This window comes from Rhincodon typus, chromosome 4 (assembly GCF_021869965.1).
Source record: "Rhincodon typus isolate 14 chromosome 4, sRhiTyp1.1, whole genome shotgun sequence".
Lineage (NCBI taxonomy): Eukaryota > Metazoa > Chordata > Chondrichthyes > Orectolobiformes > Rhincodontidae > Rhincodon > Rhincodon typus.
The window spans coordinates 65,685,651-65,707,064 of NC_063335.1; the positions used below are offsets into that span (position 1 = coordinate 65,685,651).

Genomic DNA, 21,414 nt, shown 5'->3' on the forward strand with positions numbered 1-21,414 from the left:
ATGATATCAGCTAGCATGGTGATGAAACGTCCGAACAAAAACAAGCCAGCTCAGTGAGCAAGTCAACAACCCCATGTCATTAAATGTCAAGGGGCAATGTTTAGATTCTCCTTTGCTGGAGATGATCATTTCTGTCTCACAAATGCCAGGCAATGTTACTTTCCACTTATCAGTGCAATCCTGGATATTATCCAGATCTTGCTGCATATGGACACTAATATTTTCAGTAATTAAGGAGTCACAAATGAACCTTGAGCAATCAATGAACATCCCCACTTCTTACCTCATGAGGGAAGAGGGAAAGTCATAAATGAAGTCACTGAAGATGGTCCAGTGATGGTCTAGTGATGTCCTGGATCTGAGATAATTGATCTTCAACAACTACCTAGCATAAAGGAGATGGTTGCATGAATGCAACCAGAAGAACATGTCTTCCTTGATTCTCATTGAGTCCAGTTTTGCCAGAACTCCTTGATGGCATACTCTGCATGGGTTATTTGATGTCAAAGTCAGTCATTCTCAGCTCATCTCTGGAGTCCAGCTCTTTTATCCATGTTTGGACTAAGGCTGTAATAAGGACAGGAGCTGAGTGGCTTTAGCAGAAAACAAACCAAGCATCAGTGAGCAGGTTATTGGCAAATAAATACCACTTAGTAGCACTAGTAGCAAATCCTTGCATCACTTGGATGATCAAGAGTAGAAGGAGGGTGGTGATTGGCTTGGTTGGGTTTGTCCTTCTGGAAATCTATTTACAGTACCTCCACCAGTTTCATTTTATCCATAGCACACGTTACTTCCTCAAAGACACTCCAATAAATTCATTAAACTTGATTTCTTTTTTATAACACCACATTGACTCTTGCTGATAACCTTACTTTTTTAAAATTTCAATATTCATAATTTTCTAATAGCATCTTAAATAGCTACTAACATTTTCCTTATCAATGATGGTTGGCTGCGTAGCCAGAGATAACTGCTTTCTCTCTCTCTACCTTTTTAGTTGAAGAAGCTACAGTTGATATTTTCCATTCAAATTGAACCTTCCCTGAATCAGGATAATTTTGGAAAATTGAAACAATGCTTTAATTATCTTGCTAACTAATTTTCTTAAGATCCTAAGATGACATCTGTCAAGACCTGGGGACTTGTCAGCCCACAACTCCAACTATTTGTTGAGTACCTCGTCCTTGGTGATTGAAGGGATGGAGGAACTCAAGAAATTACAATGTTAATGATTTACATATATTTCTGGCCTGTTCCCGGTATCCTCAGCATAGATGGTCTGTGTGTTACACACAAGTTAAGCTCACCTAGAACCCTTTTGATTACAAATCTTCAGCAACTGCCTGTCTGTCAGCAGAAATCCATGTTCTATATCCAGTTTCCTTGCTGTTTCCTTGTTCTGTTATATCTTCCAATTCTAATATCCACTCACGTTCTTTCTTATTCTAGCTTTAGTCTACTGTGCATTGTTCTCTCCTATTTGGATAACATTTTACTTATTTTGTTATTTTTAATATAGAATAGAGAACTCTTCTGAAATTTATTTCCGTTTTGACTTGGCCAGCCAGCTAAATTCAAATCAGCTTCATATTTGGCCTTAATCCATGCTAATTTTTATTGTATACACTTGGAATAAATATGCAAAACACATCTTTTTAAAATATTTATTCTAGCACTTGTTCTGTTGCTTGGAAACAAATTCAAGGGCCCCTTTATATCTAGCATAAATGAGTCACACTTAAGACATAACAAATTTTCTCTCTTCCATAATATACGTTAGTTTTGAACGTAACTTAGAACATAGAACATAGAACATTACAGCGCAGTACAGGCCCTTCGGCCATCGATGTTGCGCCGACCTGTGAAAACCAATCTGAAGCCCATCTAACCTAAACTATTCCATTATCATCCATATGTTTATCCAATGACCATTTAAATGCCCTTAAAGTGGGCGAGTCTACTATTTTTGCAGGCAGGGCATTCCACGCCCTTACTACTCTCTGAGTAAAGAACCTACCTCTGACATCTGTCCTATATCTATCACCCCTCAATTTAAAGCTATGTCCTCTCGTGCTAGCCATCACCATCCGAGGAAAAAGGCTCCCACTGTCCACCCTATCTAATCCTCTGATGATCTTGTATGTCTCTATCAAGTCACCTCTTAACCTTCTTCTCTCTAACGAAAACAGCCTCAAAACCCTCAGCCTTTCCTCATAAGACCTTCCCTCCATACCAGGCAACATCCTGGTAAATCTCCTCTGCACCCTTTCCAATGCTTCCACATCCTTCCTATAATGCGGTGACCAGAACTGTACGCAATACTCCAAGTGCGGCTGCACCAGAGTTTTGTACAGCTGCAACATGACCTCATGGCTCCGAAACTCAATCCCTCTACCAATAAAACCTAACATACTGTACGCCTTCTTAACAATGCTATCAACCTGGGTGGCAACTTTCAGTGATCTATCCACATGGACACCGAGATCTTTCTGCTCATCCACATTACCAAGAATCTTAACATTAGCCCAGTACTCTGTATTCCTGTTACTCCTTCCAAAGTGAATCACCTCACACTTTTCCGCATTAAACTCCATTTGCCACCTCTCAGCCCAGCTCTGCAGCTTATCTATGTCCCTCTGTAACCTACAACATCCTTCTGCACTATCCACAACTCCACCGACTTTGGTGTCATCCGCAAATTTACTAACCCATCCTTCTACGCCCTCATCCAGGTCATTTATAAAAATGACAAACAGCAGTGGCCCCAAAACAGATCCTTGAGGTACACCACTAGTAACTGAACTCCAGGATGAACATTTCCCATCAACCACTACCCTCTGTCTTCTTACAACTAGCCATTTCTGATCCAAACCGCTAAATCACCCTCAATCCCATGCCTCCGTATTTTCTGCAATAGCCTACCATGGGGAACCTTATCAAATGCTTTACTGAAATCCATATACACCACATCAACCGCTTTACCCTCATCCACCTGTTTGGTCACCTTCTCGAAGAACTCAATAAGGTTTGTGAAGCACGACCTACCCTTCACAAAACCGTGTTGACTATCCCTAATCAAATTATTCCTTTCTAGATGATTATAAATCCTATCTCTTATAATTCTTTCCAACACTTTACCCACAACCGAAGTAAGGCTCACTGGTCTATAATTACCAGGGTTGTCTCTACTCCCCTTCTTGAACAAGGGGACAACATTTGCTAGTCTCCAGTCTTCTGGCACTATTCCTGAAGACAATGACGACATAAAGATCAAAGCCAAAGGCTCTGCAATCTCCTCTCTAGCTTCCCAGAGAATCCTAGGATAAATCCCATCTGGCCCAGGGGACTTATCTATTTTCACACCTTCCAGAATTGCTAACACCTCCTCCTTATGAACCTTAATCCCGTCTAGTCTAATAGCCTGTATCTCAGTATTCTTCTCGACTACATTGTCTTTTTCCTGCGTGAATACTGACGAAAAATATTCATTTAGCACCTCTCCTATCTCTTCGGACTCCACGCACAACTTCCCACTACTGTCCTTGACCGGCCCCAATCTTACTCTAGTCATTCTTTTATTCCTGACATACCTATAGAAAGCTTTAGGGTTTTCCTTGATCCTACCTGCTAAAGACTTCTCATGTCCCCTCCTGGCTCTTCTTAGCTCTCTCTTTAGGTCCTTCCTGGCTAACTTGTAACTCTCAAGCGCCCTCACTGAGCCTTCACGCCTCATCTCTACATAAGCCTCCTTCTTCCTCTTGACAAGAGATTCAACTTCTTTAGTAAACCACGGTTCCCTCGCTCAACCACTTCCTCCCTGCCTGACAGGTACATACTTCTCAAGGACACGCAGTAGCTGTTCCTTGAACAAGCTCCACATTTCAATTGTGCCCAGCCCCTGCAGTTTCCTTCTCCACCCTATGCATCCTAAATCTTGCCTTATCGCCTCATAGTTGCCTTTCTCCCAGCTATAACTCTTGCCCTGCTTTATATACCGATCCCTTTCCATCGCTAAAGTAAACGTAACTGAATTGTGGTCACTATCACCAAAGTGCTCTCCTACCTCCAAATCTAACACCTGGCCTGGTTCATTACCCAGTACCAAATCCAATGTGGCCTCGCCTCTTGTTGGCCTATCTACATATTGTGTCAGGAATCCCTCCTGCACACATTGGACAAAAACTGACCCATCTGAAGTACTCGAACTATAGCGTTTCCAGTCAATATTTGGAAAGTTAAAGTCCCCCATAACAACTACCCTGTTACTTTCGCTCCTATCCAGAATCATCTTTGCAATCTTTTCCCCTACATCTCTGGAACTTTTCGGAGGCCTATAGAAAACTCCCAACAGGGTGACCTCTCCTTTCCTGGTTCTAACCTCAGCCCATACTACCTCAGTAGACGAGTTGTCATCAAATGTTCTTTCTGCCACCGTAATACTGTCCTTGACTAACAATGCCACACCTCCCCCTCTTTTACCACCTTCCCTGATCTTACTGAAACACCTAAACCCCGGATCCTGCAACAACCATTCCTGTCCCTGCTCTATCCATGTCTCCGAAATGGCCACAACATCGAAGTCCCAGGTACCAACCCATGCTGCAAGTTCACCCACCTTATTCCGGATGCTCCTGGCATTGAAGTAGACACACTTCAAACCACCTTCCTGCCTGCTGGTACACTCCTGCGACATTGAAACCTTATTTATGACCTCACTACTCTCAACTTCCTGTATACTGGAGCTACAATTCAGGTTCCCACCCCCCTGTTGAATTAGTTTAAACCCTCCCGAAGAGCATTAGCAAATTTTCCCCCCAGGATATTGGTACCCCTCTGGTTCAGGTGTAGACCATCCCGTTTGTAGAGGTCCCACCTACCCCAGAATGAGCCCCAATTATCCAGGTATCTGAATCCCTCCCTCCTGCACCATCCCTGTAGCCACGTGTTCAACTGCTCTCTCTCCCTATTCCTCGCCTCGCTAGCACGTGGCATGGGTAACAAACCAGAGATAACAACTCTGTTTGTTCTAGCTCTAAGCTTCCACTCTAGCTCCTTGAATTTCTGCCTTACGTCCCCATCCCTTTTCCTACCTATGTCGTTGGTGCCTATGTGGACCACGACTTGGGGCTGCTCCCCCTCCCCCTTAAGGATCCCGAAAACACGATCCGAGACATCACGGACCCTGGCACCTGGGAGGCAACACACCAACCGCGAGTCTCTCTCGTTCCCACAGAATCTCCTATCTGTCCCCCTAACTATGGAGTCCCCAATGACTAATGCTCTCCTCCTCTCCCCCCTTCCCTTCTAAGCAACAGGGACAGACTCTGTGCCAGAGACCTGTACCCCATGGCTTACCCCTGGTAAGCCATCCCCCCCAAAAGTATCCAAAATGGTATACTTGTTTTTGAGGGGAATGGCCACAGGGGATCCCTGCACTGTCTGCCTGTTCCCTTTCCGTCCCCTGACTGTAACCCATCTACTTTTTTCCTGTACCTGAGGTGTGACTACCTCCCCGTAACTCCTCTCAATTACCCCCTCAGCCTCCCGAATGATCCAAAGTTCATCCAGCTCCAGCTCCAGTTCCCTAACATGGTTTCCAAGGAGCTGGAGTTGGGTGCACTTCCCGCAGATGAAGTCAGTGGGGACACTAGTGGTGACCCTTATCTCCCACATTCTACAGGAGGAGCATACAACTGCCCTAACATCCATTCCCACTGTTCTGAATTCCCAAACAGACAAATTTAAAAAAAAATACTGGTAGCCTTACCAAATCAGCGCTCAGAACTTGATTCCAAGAAGAGCATATTTTCCACACCATACAAGTTTACCTTCTGAGATGTTGTCATGGACAAAGATTTAAAAATTTCATTAGCTGTCTATTTCATTACTTTCAGTCTCAGACCTCTCATCATTTTTAGTGCACATTCATCATGGATTCTACTCATTTTGCTGTCAGACTTTGTAAATGGATCATAGGATAGGAAAAGTGTATATAACACAATTACCTGTTCCAACCCTCAGTTGGAACATGGCAATATCCTCAGTTCTATTTACCTGATACAAAGAGAGATGCTGCAAATGATGTAAATCTAAAATAAAAACAAGAAATGCTGGAAAACCAGAAGAGGTCAAGAAGCATCTGTGGAGAGAAACTGAGTTGATAACTTTTAGTCAGAAATTATTTTGAGTTATCGGATGTGCTCCTTACTCCTTGATAATCATGCCATACAAAATCTTGTTGATATTAGCCTTGAAAATTTCAAGTGGCTCAGCATCTACAATCTTTTGGCAGATAGACACGTCAGATGTATGCACATTCTGTAAAAGAGCTCTTCCTGATTTTAGAGATAGTCAGAACTGCAGATGCTGGAGAATCTGAGATAACAAGGTGTAGAGCTAGATGAACACAGCAGGCCAAGCAGCATTTCTGAAGGGTCTAGACCCGAAACGTCAGCTTTCCTGCTCCTCTGATGCTGCTTGGCCTGTGTTCATCCAACTCTATACCTTGTTATCTCTTCCTGACTTTATCTTTACCGGGCCTAATTTTAATATTATGTCTCTTGTTCTAGATTCACCAATCAGAAGAAATCTAAAAATTTACCTTGCACTTTTCTTCTGGACCCATTAAAAATAACTGCAAAATTTACCTTATGTACTTTCCATGCTTTAAGTGTAACATCCACATCAAATGCTCATCTTAGCATGAGCCTTCGAAATGTATCAGGATCCAATTTAAGCAATGAGACTCCAAGTTACTTATAATTATGAAGTTCCTGTCCACGTTCCAGCTAGGTGCTGTTGTGCAAAGACTTCAAGACCCTGGAACAACCTTGTGATGATGTCACAGAGTTATAATTCACTGGGTACAATAGCACAGTGAGTGGAGTTAGCACATTCTCACTGGAAACTGAACATTATGACACTAGCCTAAAACTTCTGAGAGCACATAATCAAGAAGATATACTCGGTTTTAACCTATGGTTACATATCTGTGATTACTGTATATATTTATTAGAACATCATGCGTTGTGTTACTTAAAATCTAAGCTTTAAGGCAGTTTTTGACTTTGCCTTCTCCTCGACTAGTCCATCTCATAGTGGTCATCTCAAACCCAGTCACAAAGTGTAGCATCAAAATCACACCATAAAAGAGGTGCCTCTGTCACTCTTAGAAAAAAAATGTTAAAATGGCTTAGCTGCAGAAATCATACACTGACTACATCACTTCCATCATAAAATGTACCAATTTAGTTACTATCTTAATAGTGCCATTTTTTTTGTTGTAACTTCTTACCTACTTGATTTCTACTAGGTGGAGGGAGTTAAAGTTCACTGCCTCAATTTATTAATGCAAATTAAAAATGTAATGCTCCAATCAGTGTTGCCATGTCAAAATCCTGGAATTTTATAACAGCACGTGGGTGTACTACCACCTGCTGATTGCAGCAATTCAAGAAGGCAGTTGCCCACCACCTTCACAAGGACAATGTAGAATGGGTAATAAATGCTGGCTTGGCCAGTAATACTCATGTCCCATGAATGACTATTAAAAGAGGGAGACCTAGGGCATTTTACTCAATAGTCATTCCCTATCCTAACAGTCATCATCTAAAAAGTACCTGATGCTTTCTACCCTTTGGCCAATTTCTTATCCATTCTAAATTGCATTCCCCTAAATACACACACAGCACTCAGTCTAACTATAATCTTTTGTATCAAACTTCAGCAAATGCCTTTCTGAGGTTTACTGTTCCATTCTAATATCCAGAGCACTTCCTCCAAAATAGCAGAGATTAGTGGGAGAACCTGTATAGAAATTCAGTCCCTGCACATCATAGGACTTACTGCCTTTGTTTTTGGTGTACAATTACTCAAAAGGAATTAATGAATTTCAAAGATCTCTCTTCCGAAACTATGTTGACCACTATTTTCTAAGCAGTTTTGTACTAACATACTATACCTTTATTCTTTTAAAAACACTCCACGTGCCTTCTACTGAAACATTCTGCTGCAATGTACTTCTTTTGATTGTCCTCTTATTTACTTCAGTTTAGCTCTTTTAGTTTTTATGTCTTTGGCCTATCGAGCTTTTAAGCACAACTCTCCAAATAGTGTAGTGGACAGCAAAGGAGGTTACTTCAGAGTATGACAGGACCTTGACCAGATGTGCTGAGGAGTAACGGATGGAATTTAATTTAAATAAATGTGAGGTGCTGCATTTTGGAAAGGCAAAGCAGGGCAGGACTTACACAGTTAATAGTAAAGTCCAGGGAGTGTTGCTGAACAAAGGGACCTTGAGTGCAGGTTCATAGTTCCTTGAAAGTTAAGTCACAGGTAGATAGGGTAGTGAAAAAGGATTTACAAGGAAGGGTCTGTTTCCGTGCAGCACATCTCTATGACTATGATTCTAATTAGATGACCAAATAATCTCCATCATACCATACAGATAATAGATATCCCTAGACAAAAAAGTTGTGTTCTCTAACGTGAACCAGGAACTTTTCAACTGCAGAGATTCTTCAAGGTCAGTGCTTACCATACGTATATGAATGAAAGTGGAGCAGTTTTTCTAATTGTGGGATTTCACATGCATCTTTCAAAATTCATATTTGCCTTCACTGGACTTGAATGTATTGATTGATGCCTCAGAATGGAAAGGTATTACTTCTTTCTTGTGGAACTCTATGTCATATGTTCACGGAAGGGTCCAATCACTAATTGGTTTTTCAAAATTAGAATCAAGGTTTCAAACAGAGAGAACTACATTTGTGGTCTTTTCAGATCATCCTGGCTGCTACAAATCAGCATTCGAAGGTGAGGAATAGATTTCAAGAAGAGGTGATTTGTAATACAGTCATGGTAAGTGTACACATACTTGTGTACATACATACATGTATGTACACATTACTCCACACTGCCAGGGTGAACTTTATTGAATGATAACCCTGCTGTTGCTACCTACTGGGGAGAAACACAATGGGTCTCTATGTCAATATGGATCAATGAGCAGTTCACCTCATGAGGAATAGCTGCATGTGGGTGACAGAAATCTGCTCGTGTGACAGTGGATATGTGAATTAGGCATCCAGGAGCTCTCAGAATGTGCCTAAGGGATGCCACCTGAGGAGTGGCCATTTGATCATGTCGTGTAGAATCAATTTTCCATTCTGACAGCAGAAGAAATATGCCCACAACCACCATGGAAAGAATAAAGATGGATGATAGTGTGCCAGATATGATGCTTGACAAAAAGAAGGTTCTCAACCTGACCAAAGAACAAACAGTGAGGAGGCATTGGTCCTGGTGTCAATCTTTGCCAGAAAGAGAAACACCCACCAGATAATGATGGAGGACGAAACAGGAAGGCCTTAACTCTAATTGTTTGTGTTCTCTAAATTAGGTATTTGCAGTATGGAGGGACAGGTCTCTGCCCTAGCAGTGACCTGCAGTCCACCTCGGAGTATGAGGATGTCAAAAAGTCTAAAAGGATACAGTGACATGTCATCACCCTACAGCCTTTATAAGTGCTAATACATCGAACTTGGTGCTTATCTATTATTAACGCGACAAGGTACAGAATTAGCTACAATCCTAGAAACCTTCACGGAATCGTACAGCAGAGTTCCTGTTGAATAGTCCAGACAATGGAATTGCAGCTTGAGTAGGCTGGTTGAGAGTTTGATTACCATCCTGCCTACAGTGGTTCAGGCCTTTTACTGTTTCTGGTCTTCTCATCAGCATCAGAAACTGTGAGGAGTGGGTATCCCTTCTCATCAACGGGCAGTGTGTGAAGCCAGAACAGCTGTGGTATCAGAGAGTGCAGAAATAAACACACATATATAATGATGTATCATGAGTGCTTCCTGGGAAGCAAGCCATACCTCCAGGAGATATTTCTGGTGGTCACATGAGTTGAGCATTTTTTAAGTGTGAAGAATGCAATGGAATTTACTCAAGCAATCTTTACACACACTGCCAGCTGAAAGCCTACAATAGCCTCTCAGCCAACACTCTTCTCTACCTGATTAACAAGATCAGTGTCGCCCACAAACCTTCTGGCTTTCTTAAACAGGATATGGGTGACCTGCTCAATGCAGTGGTGTATCACTATCCAGGATAACCCACACAAGTCCCCAGAGGCTCCCTGGAAGGAGATATATAGGTACATTGGCATTCAGAAACCTTTACTCCAAGCATAGCTACTGAAAATTGACAAAAGGAGATACATCCAAGTATGATTTCCTCAGTAAATAGTTATCTTCAATAAAGTCTGCTGCTGTTTACCTACAAAAGTGTAGGTCTCATATTATTACATCACAACCAAACCCTGCCTCCACCACCAGTGGTCCTATTGTCTGCAGGCCTCAGATTTGTCATGCACCCTGTAATATTGGTTAAAATTTTTGGAAAATATTAAAAACATCATAAAATATAGATGTTCAATTGATCAAGACATATCGTACACAGGCTTCAGCAAGTCATTAAAAATTCATAAATGAAGAGAGGAGAAAAAGTGTGTGCATTCTTAGAATTTTTATTATTCAACTAGAACAAAAATATTAAAATTATTTGAATTGACGAAACTGACAGGAAATGACATTGCTCAATGTATAGAAGTTGCAGTATTGAGCAACAACTGTACAATTTGCAATAAAGAATTCTAAATGGTAAAATCTAGAAACAAACAGCAGGTTCATCAGCCTCTAAAGAAGAATATCACTAGGATCAGATTCACCAAGGAAGAGGAAAAGAACAAACAGCTTCCATTCCTAGATGTCATGGTGGAACGCAGGACCAATGGGGAATTTCTAACAAAGGTACACAGGAAAGCCACACACACTGACCAAGTACTGAATTTCAATAGCAACCACCCTAACACCCACAAGTGAAGTTGCGTGAAAACCCTATTTAAATGGGCAACTACACACTGCACCAACACCAAACTATTCTAAAGAGAAGAGTACCTCCTCCAAGTATACAAGGACAATGGATACCCGAACAACTGGGTCAGAAGATGCCTATTACGTTGAACAACACTCAGGAAGATACTACATGCCCCGACACACTCATCACACTATCTTACATGAAGAACATATCTGAACTGACCATAAGACTCCTATGACCACTGGGCATCAGAGTAGCACACAAACCCACATCAACCCTACACCAACTGCAAACCAGAACCAAAGACCTGTTACCCACTATGGACAGGACCAACATCATATACAAGATCCCCTGCAAAGACTGCGACAAACATTACATTGGACAGACAGGAAGAAAATTAGCCACAAGAATACATGGACATCAACGAGCAACAAAAAGGCACGACCAATACTCACTCATTTCTATCCACATGGATAAGGACAACCACCAGTTTGACTGGGACAACACCAGGTTGCTGGGACAGGCCAGGCAGAGACAAGCATGGAAATTCCTAGAGGCCTGGTTCTCCACTAAGAAGGCCCTCAACAAACACATAGAGCTAGACCCTATGTATACTCCACTGCAAAGGAAAACCAGAAGTGAGGTAACCCAGCTCAACGGACACCAGAGTTTAAACAACAGGCGGGAAAACACAACAGCGTTTCGTTGGAGGCTGAACTGATGATGTTACCCAGCAGGCTAATGAAACGTCTGCAGAACAACAAACCAGCTCGGCGAGCCAACCAACCACAACATCACAACACGAGCTACAAATCTACTCAAAAACCTGAAAGAAGAATAACTCACTCAGAGATAGTAAGAACTGCCAATGCTAGAGTCAAAGTAAACATTGTGTGGAGCTGGAGGAACACAGCAGGCCAGGCAGCATCAGAGGAGCAAGAAGGCTGATGTTTTGGGTCAGGACCCTTCTTGGGGGAGGGGGAAGGGGAAGGGAGCTCTGAAATAAATAAGAGAAGGGGGTGGGGCTGGGGAAGGTAGGTGGGATGATGATAGGTGAGTGCAGGTAGGCAGTGGTGGGAGGAGCAGATAGGTGGGAGAGACGACAGACAGGTCAAGGAGGCGGGGATGAGAGCGAGGGTTGGTCATGGGATGAGGCCGGGGGTGGGGAGATCTTGAAACTAGTAAAGTCCGCATTGACACCATTGAGTTGTAGGGTCCCAAGGCGGAATATGAGGTGCTGCTCCTCCAGTTTCCGGGTGGCATCGTTGTGGGGATGGATATGTCGTCCAGGGAGTGGGAGGGGGAGTTGAAGTGGTTCGCGACTGGAAGGTGTTGTCGTTTGTCGCAAACAGAGCGCAGGTGTTCTACAAAGCGGTCTCAGAGCCTCCGCTTGGTCTCACCGATTAGAGGAGGCCACATCAGGAGCAGCGGATGCAGTAAACCACATTAGCAGATGTGCAGGTGAACATCTGTCTGATGTCGAAGGTTTTTTTGGGGCCTGGAATGGAGGTGAAGGTGGAGATGTAGGGGCAGGTGTAGGGGCAGGTGTAGCACTTCCTGCAGTGGCAGGGAAAGGTGCCAGGGGTGGTGGGTCTAGTGGAGAGTGTGGAGCGGATGAGGGAGTTGTGGAGAGAGCAGTCGCTATGGAAGGCAGATAGGGATGGGAGGGAAATATATCCTTGGTTGTGGATTTCGATCGCAGGTGGCAGAAGTGGCAGAGAACGACATGTTGTGGTTAGTGGGGTGATACGTGAGTACAAGGGGGATTCTGTCTTTGTTTTTGTTGTGGGGAGGGGATGTGAGGGCAGAGGAGCAGGAAACACAAGAGATTCCTCTGCAGCGTCTGCTCCCAAGATGGGCATTCCACTCCCGAACATCCCAGATGTCCTCTTATTTCAAGGACTGCAGCTTAGAATGGATGCTGACTGACTCCCTAGGAAAGAGTTAGTGAATTAACAATTTACTCACAGGCCTCCATCCGTTAGAGAACTAGCAGAAACCTTATACTACTTCTGTGCAGGATGCCAAATATGCTTTAACGCCTTGGCATCTAGTTGACCAGCTATGGTCAAAAATGCTCTTGACCGCATCTCTTGCATTTCCTGCACCTCTGCACCCCCGGCCTCATCCCATGTCCAACCCTCCCTCTCATCCCTGCCTCCTTGATCTGACACAACCTGTCCACCTTCTCTCCCACCTCACTGACCAATCACCACCACTGCCTACCTACACTCACCTATCACCATCCCACCTACCTTCCCCAGCCCCACTCCTCCTCTCTCTATTTAGTTCAGAGCTCCCTTCCCCCTCCTCTATTTCTGAAGAAGGGTCCTGACCCAAAACGTCAGTTTTCCTGTTCCTCTGATGCTGCTTGGCCTGCTGTGCTCCTCCAGCTCCACACTGTGTTAACTCTTAAAGAAGAATATGTGGGTTAATGGCTTCAATTCAATTTTTTCCACTCAAACTTGAAACAGAAAGAGCTGAAGGAAACAAGGAAGTAACACACAGCATCAACATCAACCAGCATTAGTCTTGTTCAGTTGGTAACGCTCTTGGGCTTGATTCAAATAATTGTGACTTGAGTGCATAATTTAAGTAAACAAAATGACTGCACTGCCAGAAGTGTCATCTTTCAGATGAGATAATGGGGGTGATTTTGTGTAGAAAGCAGGAGCAGTACCATATCCCAGTTATTGTGCAAGTTTAGGAAATTGGCCAAATCCTTTATTAAACCAGATGGCAGTTTACTCCTGGTGACAGAATGGGGTCCAAAAACAAAGAAGTGATCAATTTCAAATTTCTTCAGTTATTTTGTATTAGGAATTTCCAGCAGTCCTTTTAAAAACAAAAAGTGCCAAAAACACTTAGAACGGATGCTGACTGACTCCCTAAGAAAGAGTTAGTGAATTAACAATTTACTCACAGGCCTCCATCTGTTAGAGAACTAGCAGAAACCTTACACTACTTCTGGGCAGGATGCCAAATATGCTTTAACCCCTTAGCATCTAGTTGGCCAGCTATGGGTCTTTCAGTCAATTAAGTTCCCAGTTGGCAGAGCTGACAACCAATCAAGTTTAGCCCAATATTTTACGTCAATGATTCTTCATTTAACATTTGCTTTTATCCCTTTAGAGATGACTAATTAGTCATAATTGTTGCTTCAATAGGCCGTGTATACACTGTTAATTTGTAATAAAAAATTGAAAGTAGCAGCAGTAGTCAGTGTAGTAGTCTCCCACTGCTCGAAACAAGCAATATGTTGCTCACTCATTTACAGACCCATGTGAACTTTGCATCAGGCAGATATTGAGCATCAACTGAGTGGTTAAGGTGATTCTCTGGTTTTATTTGCTAGTTGCCTGTTTTTCAGAAACTACAACAAATCCATTTTTTTCTTTAAAATTAAGTAAAGGTGACTCATTTATATAAGCCAGGAAACCATCAGTATCTCTAAAATGGTTTTATAGCACGTTCTCAAAAGAATTATTGATTCAAACAATCTTTAGAAAGACAGGTTGATTTAGCATTGATTTTTAAAGCATTTATAAGTCAGTGCTGTTCACCATTGTGTCAGTGAGTAAGGAGTTCTATGAGATAATACCTCCTAGTTTATTTTAATACACCAACTATGTAGAAAGTCAGACATAAGGAATGTGATGAGAAGTGCTATTTGCTGGGATGAAATACTTGTTTGTTTAATTGATGAAAGGCAGTTGAATTACTTTCAACAGTACAGTACATGGGCAGGGAAAAGAGCACATCTGTCCAGTCCCATAAGGTAACCCTAACATACAAAAGCCACAAGGATCAGGATTTCAACTGATCCCCAGCCCTAGCTAGTGGATATGTTTGGTACTGCAGCTTGTTCTTTAATGTTATCTGCCCAACTGAAAGCAAGCTTATCGATCAGGCCGATTTCTGGGTGAGTAATTGACAGAAACAAGTATTTAACGCTCTCTATCAATGACCAAATGTGAGGCAGCCATCCACACAAACCAGAAAGATTATTTATTTCCAAGATAGTCTATCAACCATCTTGCTTCTCAAGGACAAACCTACAATGGAACCATTTGCCAGATGCAATAGTCACTGAGACATCATTTGACATCTCAAGATTTATCCTTAGGTTACATTTCAAAATCTTCATTATCAGGATAACCATTTCAGGTGCTCATGTTAGGTTTAGCTAGCACTGCCCCTAGAAATATTGGCAGAGTACAGACATTATTTTGTGATCTTGATTCAACAAGCAGAAGTGGAAGCAGAAATCTACTGAGGGAAAATTATGGATAATGGTCAACGCAGACTTCAATATTTCCCACCTGAATCGCCATCTACTCCCTACCCACGCATCCCCCCTCGCTTCACTCCAATCTATGTAATATGTATGAGGTAACATGCAGATTACATCTCTACTTTTTAATATGTTTTATTCTCCTGTAAATGATTTTCATGAGTCAAAGTTAAATAGAAGACATGTGCTCCAAAACGCTAATGTCATACAGAATTAATAGGCATCAAAGCCTTCAGTCACTAGAAATAGAGTCAATAGAGGCCCACAGTGTTGGAAAAGGCTCTTCAGCCCTTCAAAAATGAATAAAATGATTTAGAGTGAAGCAAGCTCCGATAAACTGTACTGTTAAAAATTACATATTGTGGTTTTTGAGTGAAATAATATTTAATTTGAATATATATTGTGTTTCATGTTGAAATTAAATAACATTCAAAGCCACGTGCATCTTTTTATGTGTCACCCTAGGTTTTGGTATGAAAATCCAGGCGTATTTACCCCAGCTCAAGTAACACAACTGAAGCAAAGCTCCCTAGCAAGTGTGCTCTGTGATAATGGCGATGATATTCAGCAGGTCCAGAAGGATGTCTTTTTAAAAGCAGAATACCCCCAAGGGTATGTGACCTGTGATGAAATTCCAAAAATGGATTTGCGATTATGGCAAGATTGTTGTGAAGGTCAGTTCAATCCAGTGTAAATTAAAGTAACATGTACTGCTTCTAATCTTTCATTCATTTCCATTAAGTTTAGATCATTGTTGTGTAGAACAGGAGAAGAAATCATTATTTACTTTTCCAAGGAACATTGCCTAATGTGGCAGGGTTTTATGTGATCTATTTATATATCCCAAGATTTTACTTCTCCCTTCCTTGGAACCTAGGCTATAATGTCCTTCAAATTTCCTCAAAGTGGAGATTGGTGAGTTATTTTTGCATCATGAATCATTAAGAATATACAAATCCAAATGATTTTTACACTGGTATTTATTAAACTTTTCAAAAGCATAATCCTGAAACACCAATAGCTCAGTGAATATAACCAATATTCAAACAAGATGGCTAATGCTGGCAATTGGGAGGTTGAAGGTGGGGTTGGGTAGTACAGGGGCTTTCATGTGTGTGTGTTGTGGGGATCAGGAGTTGGGGTATTGTCCTTTCAGCCACAGGATGGCCTTTACCACCAGGATGCCCCTTTGTGGCCTATGGAGTAGCTGAGGATTCCCTCACCCAACAACAGGAATCCACTGAGAAAATGCCAGGATTTACCTATCAGTTTCTCAAGCAATAGAGCACTTTCCTGATGCCAATTTAATGCTGATGGATGTGGGAGGTGTCATTCAAATAGGCATTTAATTGGCTCAATTAGCTACCCAGTAGGTAGTCAAGAATATGATGTTTGTGTCAATTTGATGGTGATATGTCAAGGGTTCCAATCATTTCCACCCTCTAGTTGTAGCATAAAGGCTGCTTTGCTAATAGTTGTGTGCATCATCAATTATGTCACATGAGAATAATATTTTTCACACATGATTAGGGTATGGAATATACTGCCTGGATGTTTGATGGAACAAAAACAAAGTTGATGGAAAAGCTCAGCAGGTCTGACAGCATCTGTGAAGGAGAAAATAGAGTTAACGTTTCAGGTCCGGTGACCCTTCCTCAGAAGGAGGCAGGTTTAATTGAGGCATTCAAGAAGGTATTAGATGATTTTCAAAAAATGTGCAGGGTTATAGACTAGAAATTGGCAGTAAGTTAAAATTCTCAGAAAGCTGGTGAAGACATGATGAGCTGAAAAGCCTCCTTCTGCACCATAGCGATTCTGTGACATTGAACTAAACCTGAAGGATAAAGATCCTAACAGAGTCCTGCTGAACCATGTTTCTGTAATAGTGTAAATACTTAAGTTTGCACAAGTATGGTGTTCACACCTCCTCTGTCAAAAGCACCCAGAACCTGGTTATGATATTTAAACATGTGGATAACATCTGCAAATGCTTTACTGAGGATCCTGGGAATAGAATGAAAAACTAGGGAGGAGCTGTAGCTTGAGGGATTAATAGCTGTTATGCTAATAGAGTGTGATATCGAATCATGTCAGATCACATGGATCTCAGACCCAAGGGAAGAAGGTTCTAACGAGGCTCTGCTAAACTATGTAAAGAGTGTAAGTAGTTAATAAAGGTTCATTATTTTCCACCAGTATGGTTTCCAGTCCTTATCTGTCAAGAACATCAAGAACTTGGATCCAGGTTGTGATGTTTAGACACTACCCATTTCCAAAAGGCTGGTAAAATCAAGCCCTGAAATTCAAATTACTAGAATTATGATGTATCATTTTGAAATGTCTAATGCATACGAATGTATCTGTTTAATTTCATGCATTGGCAGCAGACATCCAAAGTTTAATGGAACCCTGTATTTTACATCAGAATCCAGGATATGCCTTAGGAAGTCGGATACTAGTAACCTTAATGGCACTGAGATTCCAGATTGTAATGAAGCAGACATTAGAAAAAGTGACCAAATGGTTGGTCAAATAAATAATTTGCAGAATGGTTTTAAAGATGGGAAGAGAATTAGAAAGATGGTAAGCTTTATGGAGAACATCCTAGTGTGTAGGGCCTAGATGCCTAAAAGCCTGGCCAGCAATGGTATGGCAAAGGAAGTGGAAGACGTGGGGAAAAGCAAAATTGAAGGAATTTGGAGTGATGAAAGGAATAAGTTTAAGAAGAGATATGAACATGAGGATGAGAGTTTTTAAACATTACATTACTGGACTTGGATACAGATTATATTACTGAACACAGAGGCGAACCGAACTTCTTGTGAGTTTCAATGTACAAGCTGAGTTACAGAGTAGATTGTGTTTATGGAGGCCAACCAAGAAACAATTTCATAGTTGAATTTGAAGATAAATATAAACATGGAGAATTATAATATCAGAGAGAACAGGAAACTGACATTTCAAGAAATTATTTGTACCACTAAATAAAATTATTAATCATTATCTTCTGAGGTAAAATTAAGAATGTAAATTCTATAGTAAAAAGTATGTACCTTCCTCAGAGTACAATGGAGAAATTAGAAATTACAAACAAAATCTATTTCTCAAGATTATTAATACTTTATGAAATCTGACATCTAGTGAACTGATTTTTTAAACAGTATCCATAATAACATTACAACATATATGATGAATGATTCTTCTAATCGTGTTTCCTCCATTTATAATGTGTTCTTTTAAAAGTTTCACTTACTTTGCTAAAATGCTATCATGTATTAACATACATTTTTGTGACAATTGATGTCGTATATTTGGTTGAGTGTATGCTTTGTGTTGTTTTTACATATCTGTTTTATGTACCTCCTTTTGTTTTGTCTTTTTGTGCTGTTGTAACAATTTCTGTCTATTTCTCCTGAAGTGTGTCCATCTGTTACCTTATTTGTTTGTTATAAGCTCTTCTTTCAGGTCTTGTATCTAATGTTCGCGAATTACATAATCGCACATCACTGCTCATCCAGCGCTACAATCGCATCTACCACCGTGCTCGTAATTACAAGAAGAGAGGCGAGTTACTGTAAAATTTTCAACTACTATAAAGTTTATAGAGTAGAGAGGTGATTAGTATTATCAGTATGCTTTATTGAGTTAAGAATACAACTTCAATACACCAAGAATATATAACAAAACATGTTAAAATTAAGATCCAAAGTATTTTTCTGTTATTCTGTGACAATCTACCACACCTCAGGACCAATTTTTACCTTCATCAATTGGGCTGTGTACTGAGAGAGCGGGTCATTCATCCATTATACAAACTCTCCCCATTAGACTTCCATTGACTGACAATTTTCCAACTTACCCCTGTAGCTGTGATAGTAAAAATCGCCCACACATTGTTGTCCAGCAGTGTATCATTCATGTGGTGCTATAATGCTTAAGCAGAATTTCAGCATTGTTTACATTACCCAATTGTGTCTGCACACTATCTTGAAAATCTGCCATTTTTACTTGGTCTAGCCTATATATGATTCCAATCCCATATTAAAATGGTTTTTGAAGGACTTTTTGAAGGAGCTTAGTGTTAAAAAAATAAATTGATCCAATGCAAGTAGGCCAACAACCATTATTTCAGGGCAACTACCGATAAGCAATAAACGTTGGTTTGCTTTGGAGATTATATTCATATCATATGAGTAGACAGGAATAAAAAGGCTGTTTCCTGATGAAAGTTTTCTATTAATGCCACATATTTCCAGGGTTTATTGGTAAATATATTTGGCAAGCTAACTGTTTAACTTATAATTAGTAAAACCTGGCTCATCTCACTGAGCAGTTTAAAATTAAACTTAATTACATGGACTTTCTGCAAGAAATTTGCCAATCTTTCTGTGCTTAATCCATTTCTGCAGTATTTCCATTGAAGTCATACTGGAAGATAATGAGAACTCAAAGAAATTGTACCCCATTATATCACAAAATAATACACAAATGTCAGGACCTGCAAAGTCAATAATTTTGCCTCAAACTTTAGATGATGTCTGAAAACTGTTGTAGTGAAAGTCCATCATTTAAGCACTACCCCTCAGTGAAATGAATACCCTGAAATTCAATAACCAGTATTCACTTTCATCGTTTGAGTGAAAAATTAAGTTTTAAATCTTTGTAATTCAAGATGCATAAGGATCAAACAAGCAAGCACAAATAAATGTTAAAGGCTATTCAAATATATTCAAGCCTAATGTTGTAGTGAAAATCTTTCCTTTGATTGCTAATTGTATACAGTGAAGCTGTGCAGTTCATGTACCTCATTTGCACTTCCAGGTTTGCGGGAGTCCTTTTACCATGTGCGTCAGCAACTCATAAGACTGTCTAAGCTGGTGACTTATCTCGAGGAGACAGTTTCAAAACCTGTTAATCGAGGCGAGTCTTTTTAACAACATGAATGCAAACACAGATTTCAAAATTCATGCATTTTTATCAAAGGGAACAAATGCAAAGGTATAAGAGCAATACCATCCAGAAGCATTTGCGTCTCATGTCAGACATCTTTGATATGGCAATCAAAGATCTATTTGAATGCATACCATACTAAAATATATATAATATATTTTCATAGTTATTTTGGAATGCATTTACAATCTTTTGAAAAGACAAAAATCTTCTGTCAGTATCCGGTGAAAATAATATAAATTTTTAATTGCTGTTGATGACAAAGAGTAAATTGTGAGAAATCTTTTATGGTCTAGATTATGCTAGGATGTAAGAGCTTTTAAAAAGAAACTCTGAAATGTAAATTGATCACAATTCTGATTATTTTTCTTTTGCTCATTGCATAGATATGTTTTAACAAGTAAATGAATATGGAAAATTCTAAGAATATATAGCAAGATTAGGTTGATGTAGTCCAGATTTCTTTTCATTGTTATGCAAACATCTAAAAGCTTTGAGTGGAGAGTAGGTAAACATCAAAGCTATTGTTAAATGCTCCAAACAGCAATGATCATATGCAGTACATTCCAAAACTGAAGAAGTTGAATCTTTTGAGTAGAAATAAACAGTTTAAAGATGACTTAAATTCTGTTTCATCTAATTACAATACAGGCATTAGTAAAATACCTGCAACAAAATATACTTAATATTGAAGCTACAGTTAAAAAATAACAGTTACGTTACACTCTTTCACTAATGTGCAAGTCTCTATCTGCTGCTGTCTGTCTGTCACTGTTGAATTCATGTTGTGTGTGCTTGTTTTCTAACGTTGATTTCCCATTTGTGTATATTGCATTGATGCAGATTTTCATTCAAGATTGACTTTTGAAATTAATTTTATGTTCACATTGTCTTTCATATGATTAAAATTCTAACAGAATATATTCAAAATGCTCACCAGATCCAATAACAACTGGGGAGAGAGCAACAAGTTAAAGTTTAAGGGTAACTAATTTTGAGGTTTATTGTTACCGGAAAAAAGTTCGAGATATAATAGGTTGAAGGAAATATAGAGACAGACAGAAGTGTGAGCAGAAAAAATGAAAGGGAAAGACTATGATGATACAGAACATAGAAGAGACTAAATGACAAAAGTATTAATTGTGCAAGGAATCAGAAGTGGTATGAGACAACGAAGAAAGCATAAAGGTGGGTGTAGAGGAGTTGTAAATTACCACAGTAACAAGAAAATTCGGAGCAGTGTTACGAGTATTAAGTATTAATCATGATTATTTTGTCGCTTG

General features: G+C 40.3%; 1 protein-coding gene across 1 annotated transcript in view; it reads left to right on the top strand.

Annotated features, from left to right (window-relative positions):
- LOC109919505 (peroxidasin homolog) overlaps positions 1-21,414 on the top strand; it is a 509,465-nt gene that overhangs the window by 459,796 nt on the left and 28,255 nt on the right. Inside the window, exon 18 of the mRNA XM_048596123.1 lies at positions 15,647-15,855. Coding sequence (XP_048452080.1) covers positions 15,647-15,855 — 209 coding nt within the window. The remainder of the gene's footprint in view (positions 1-15,646; positions 15,856-21,414) is intronic.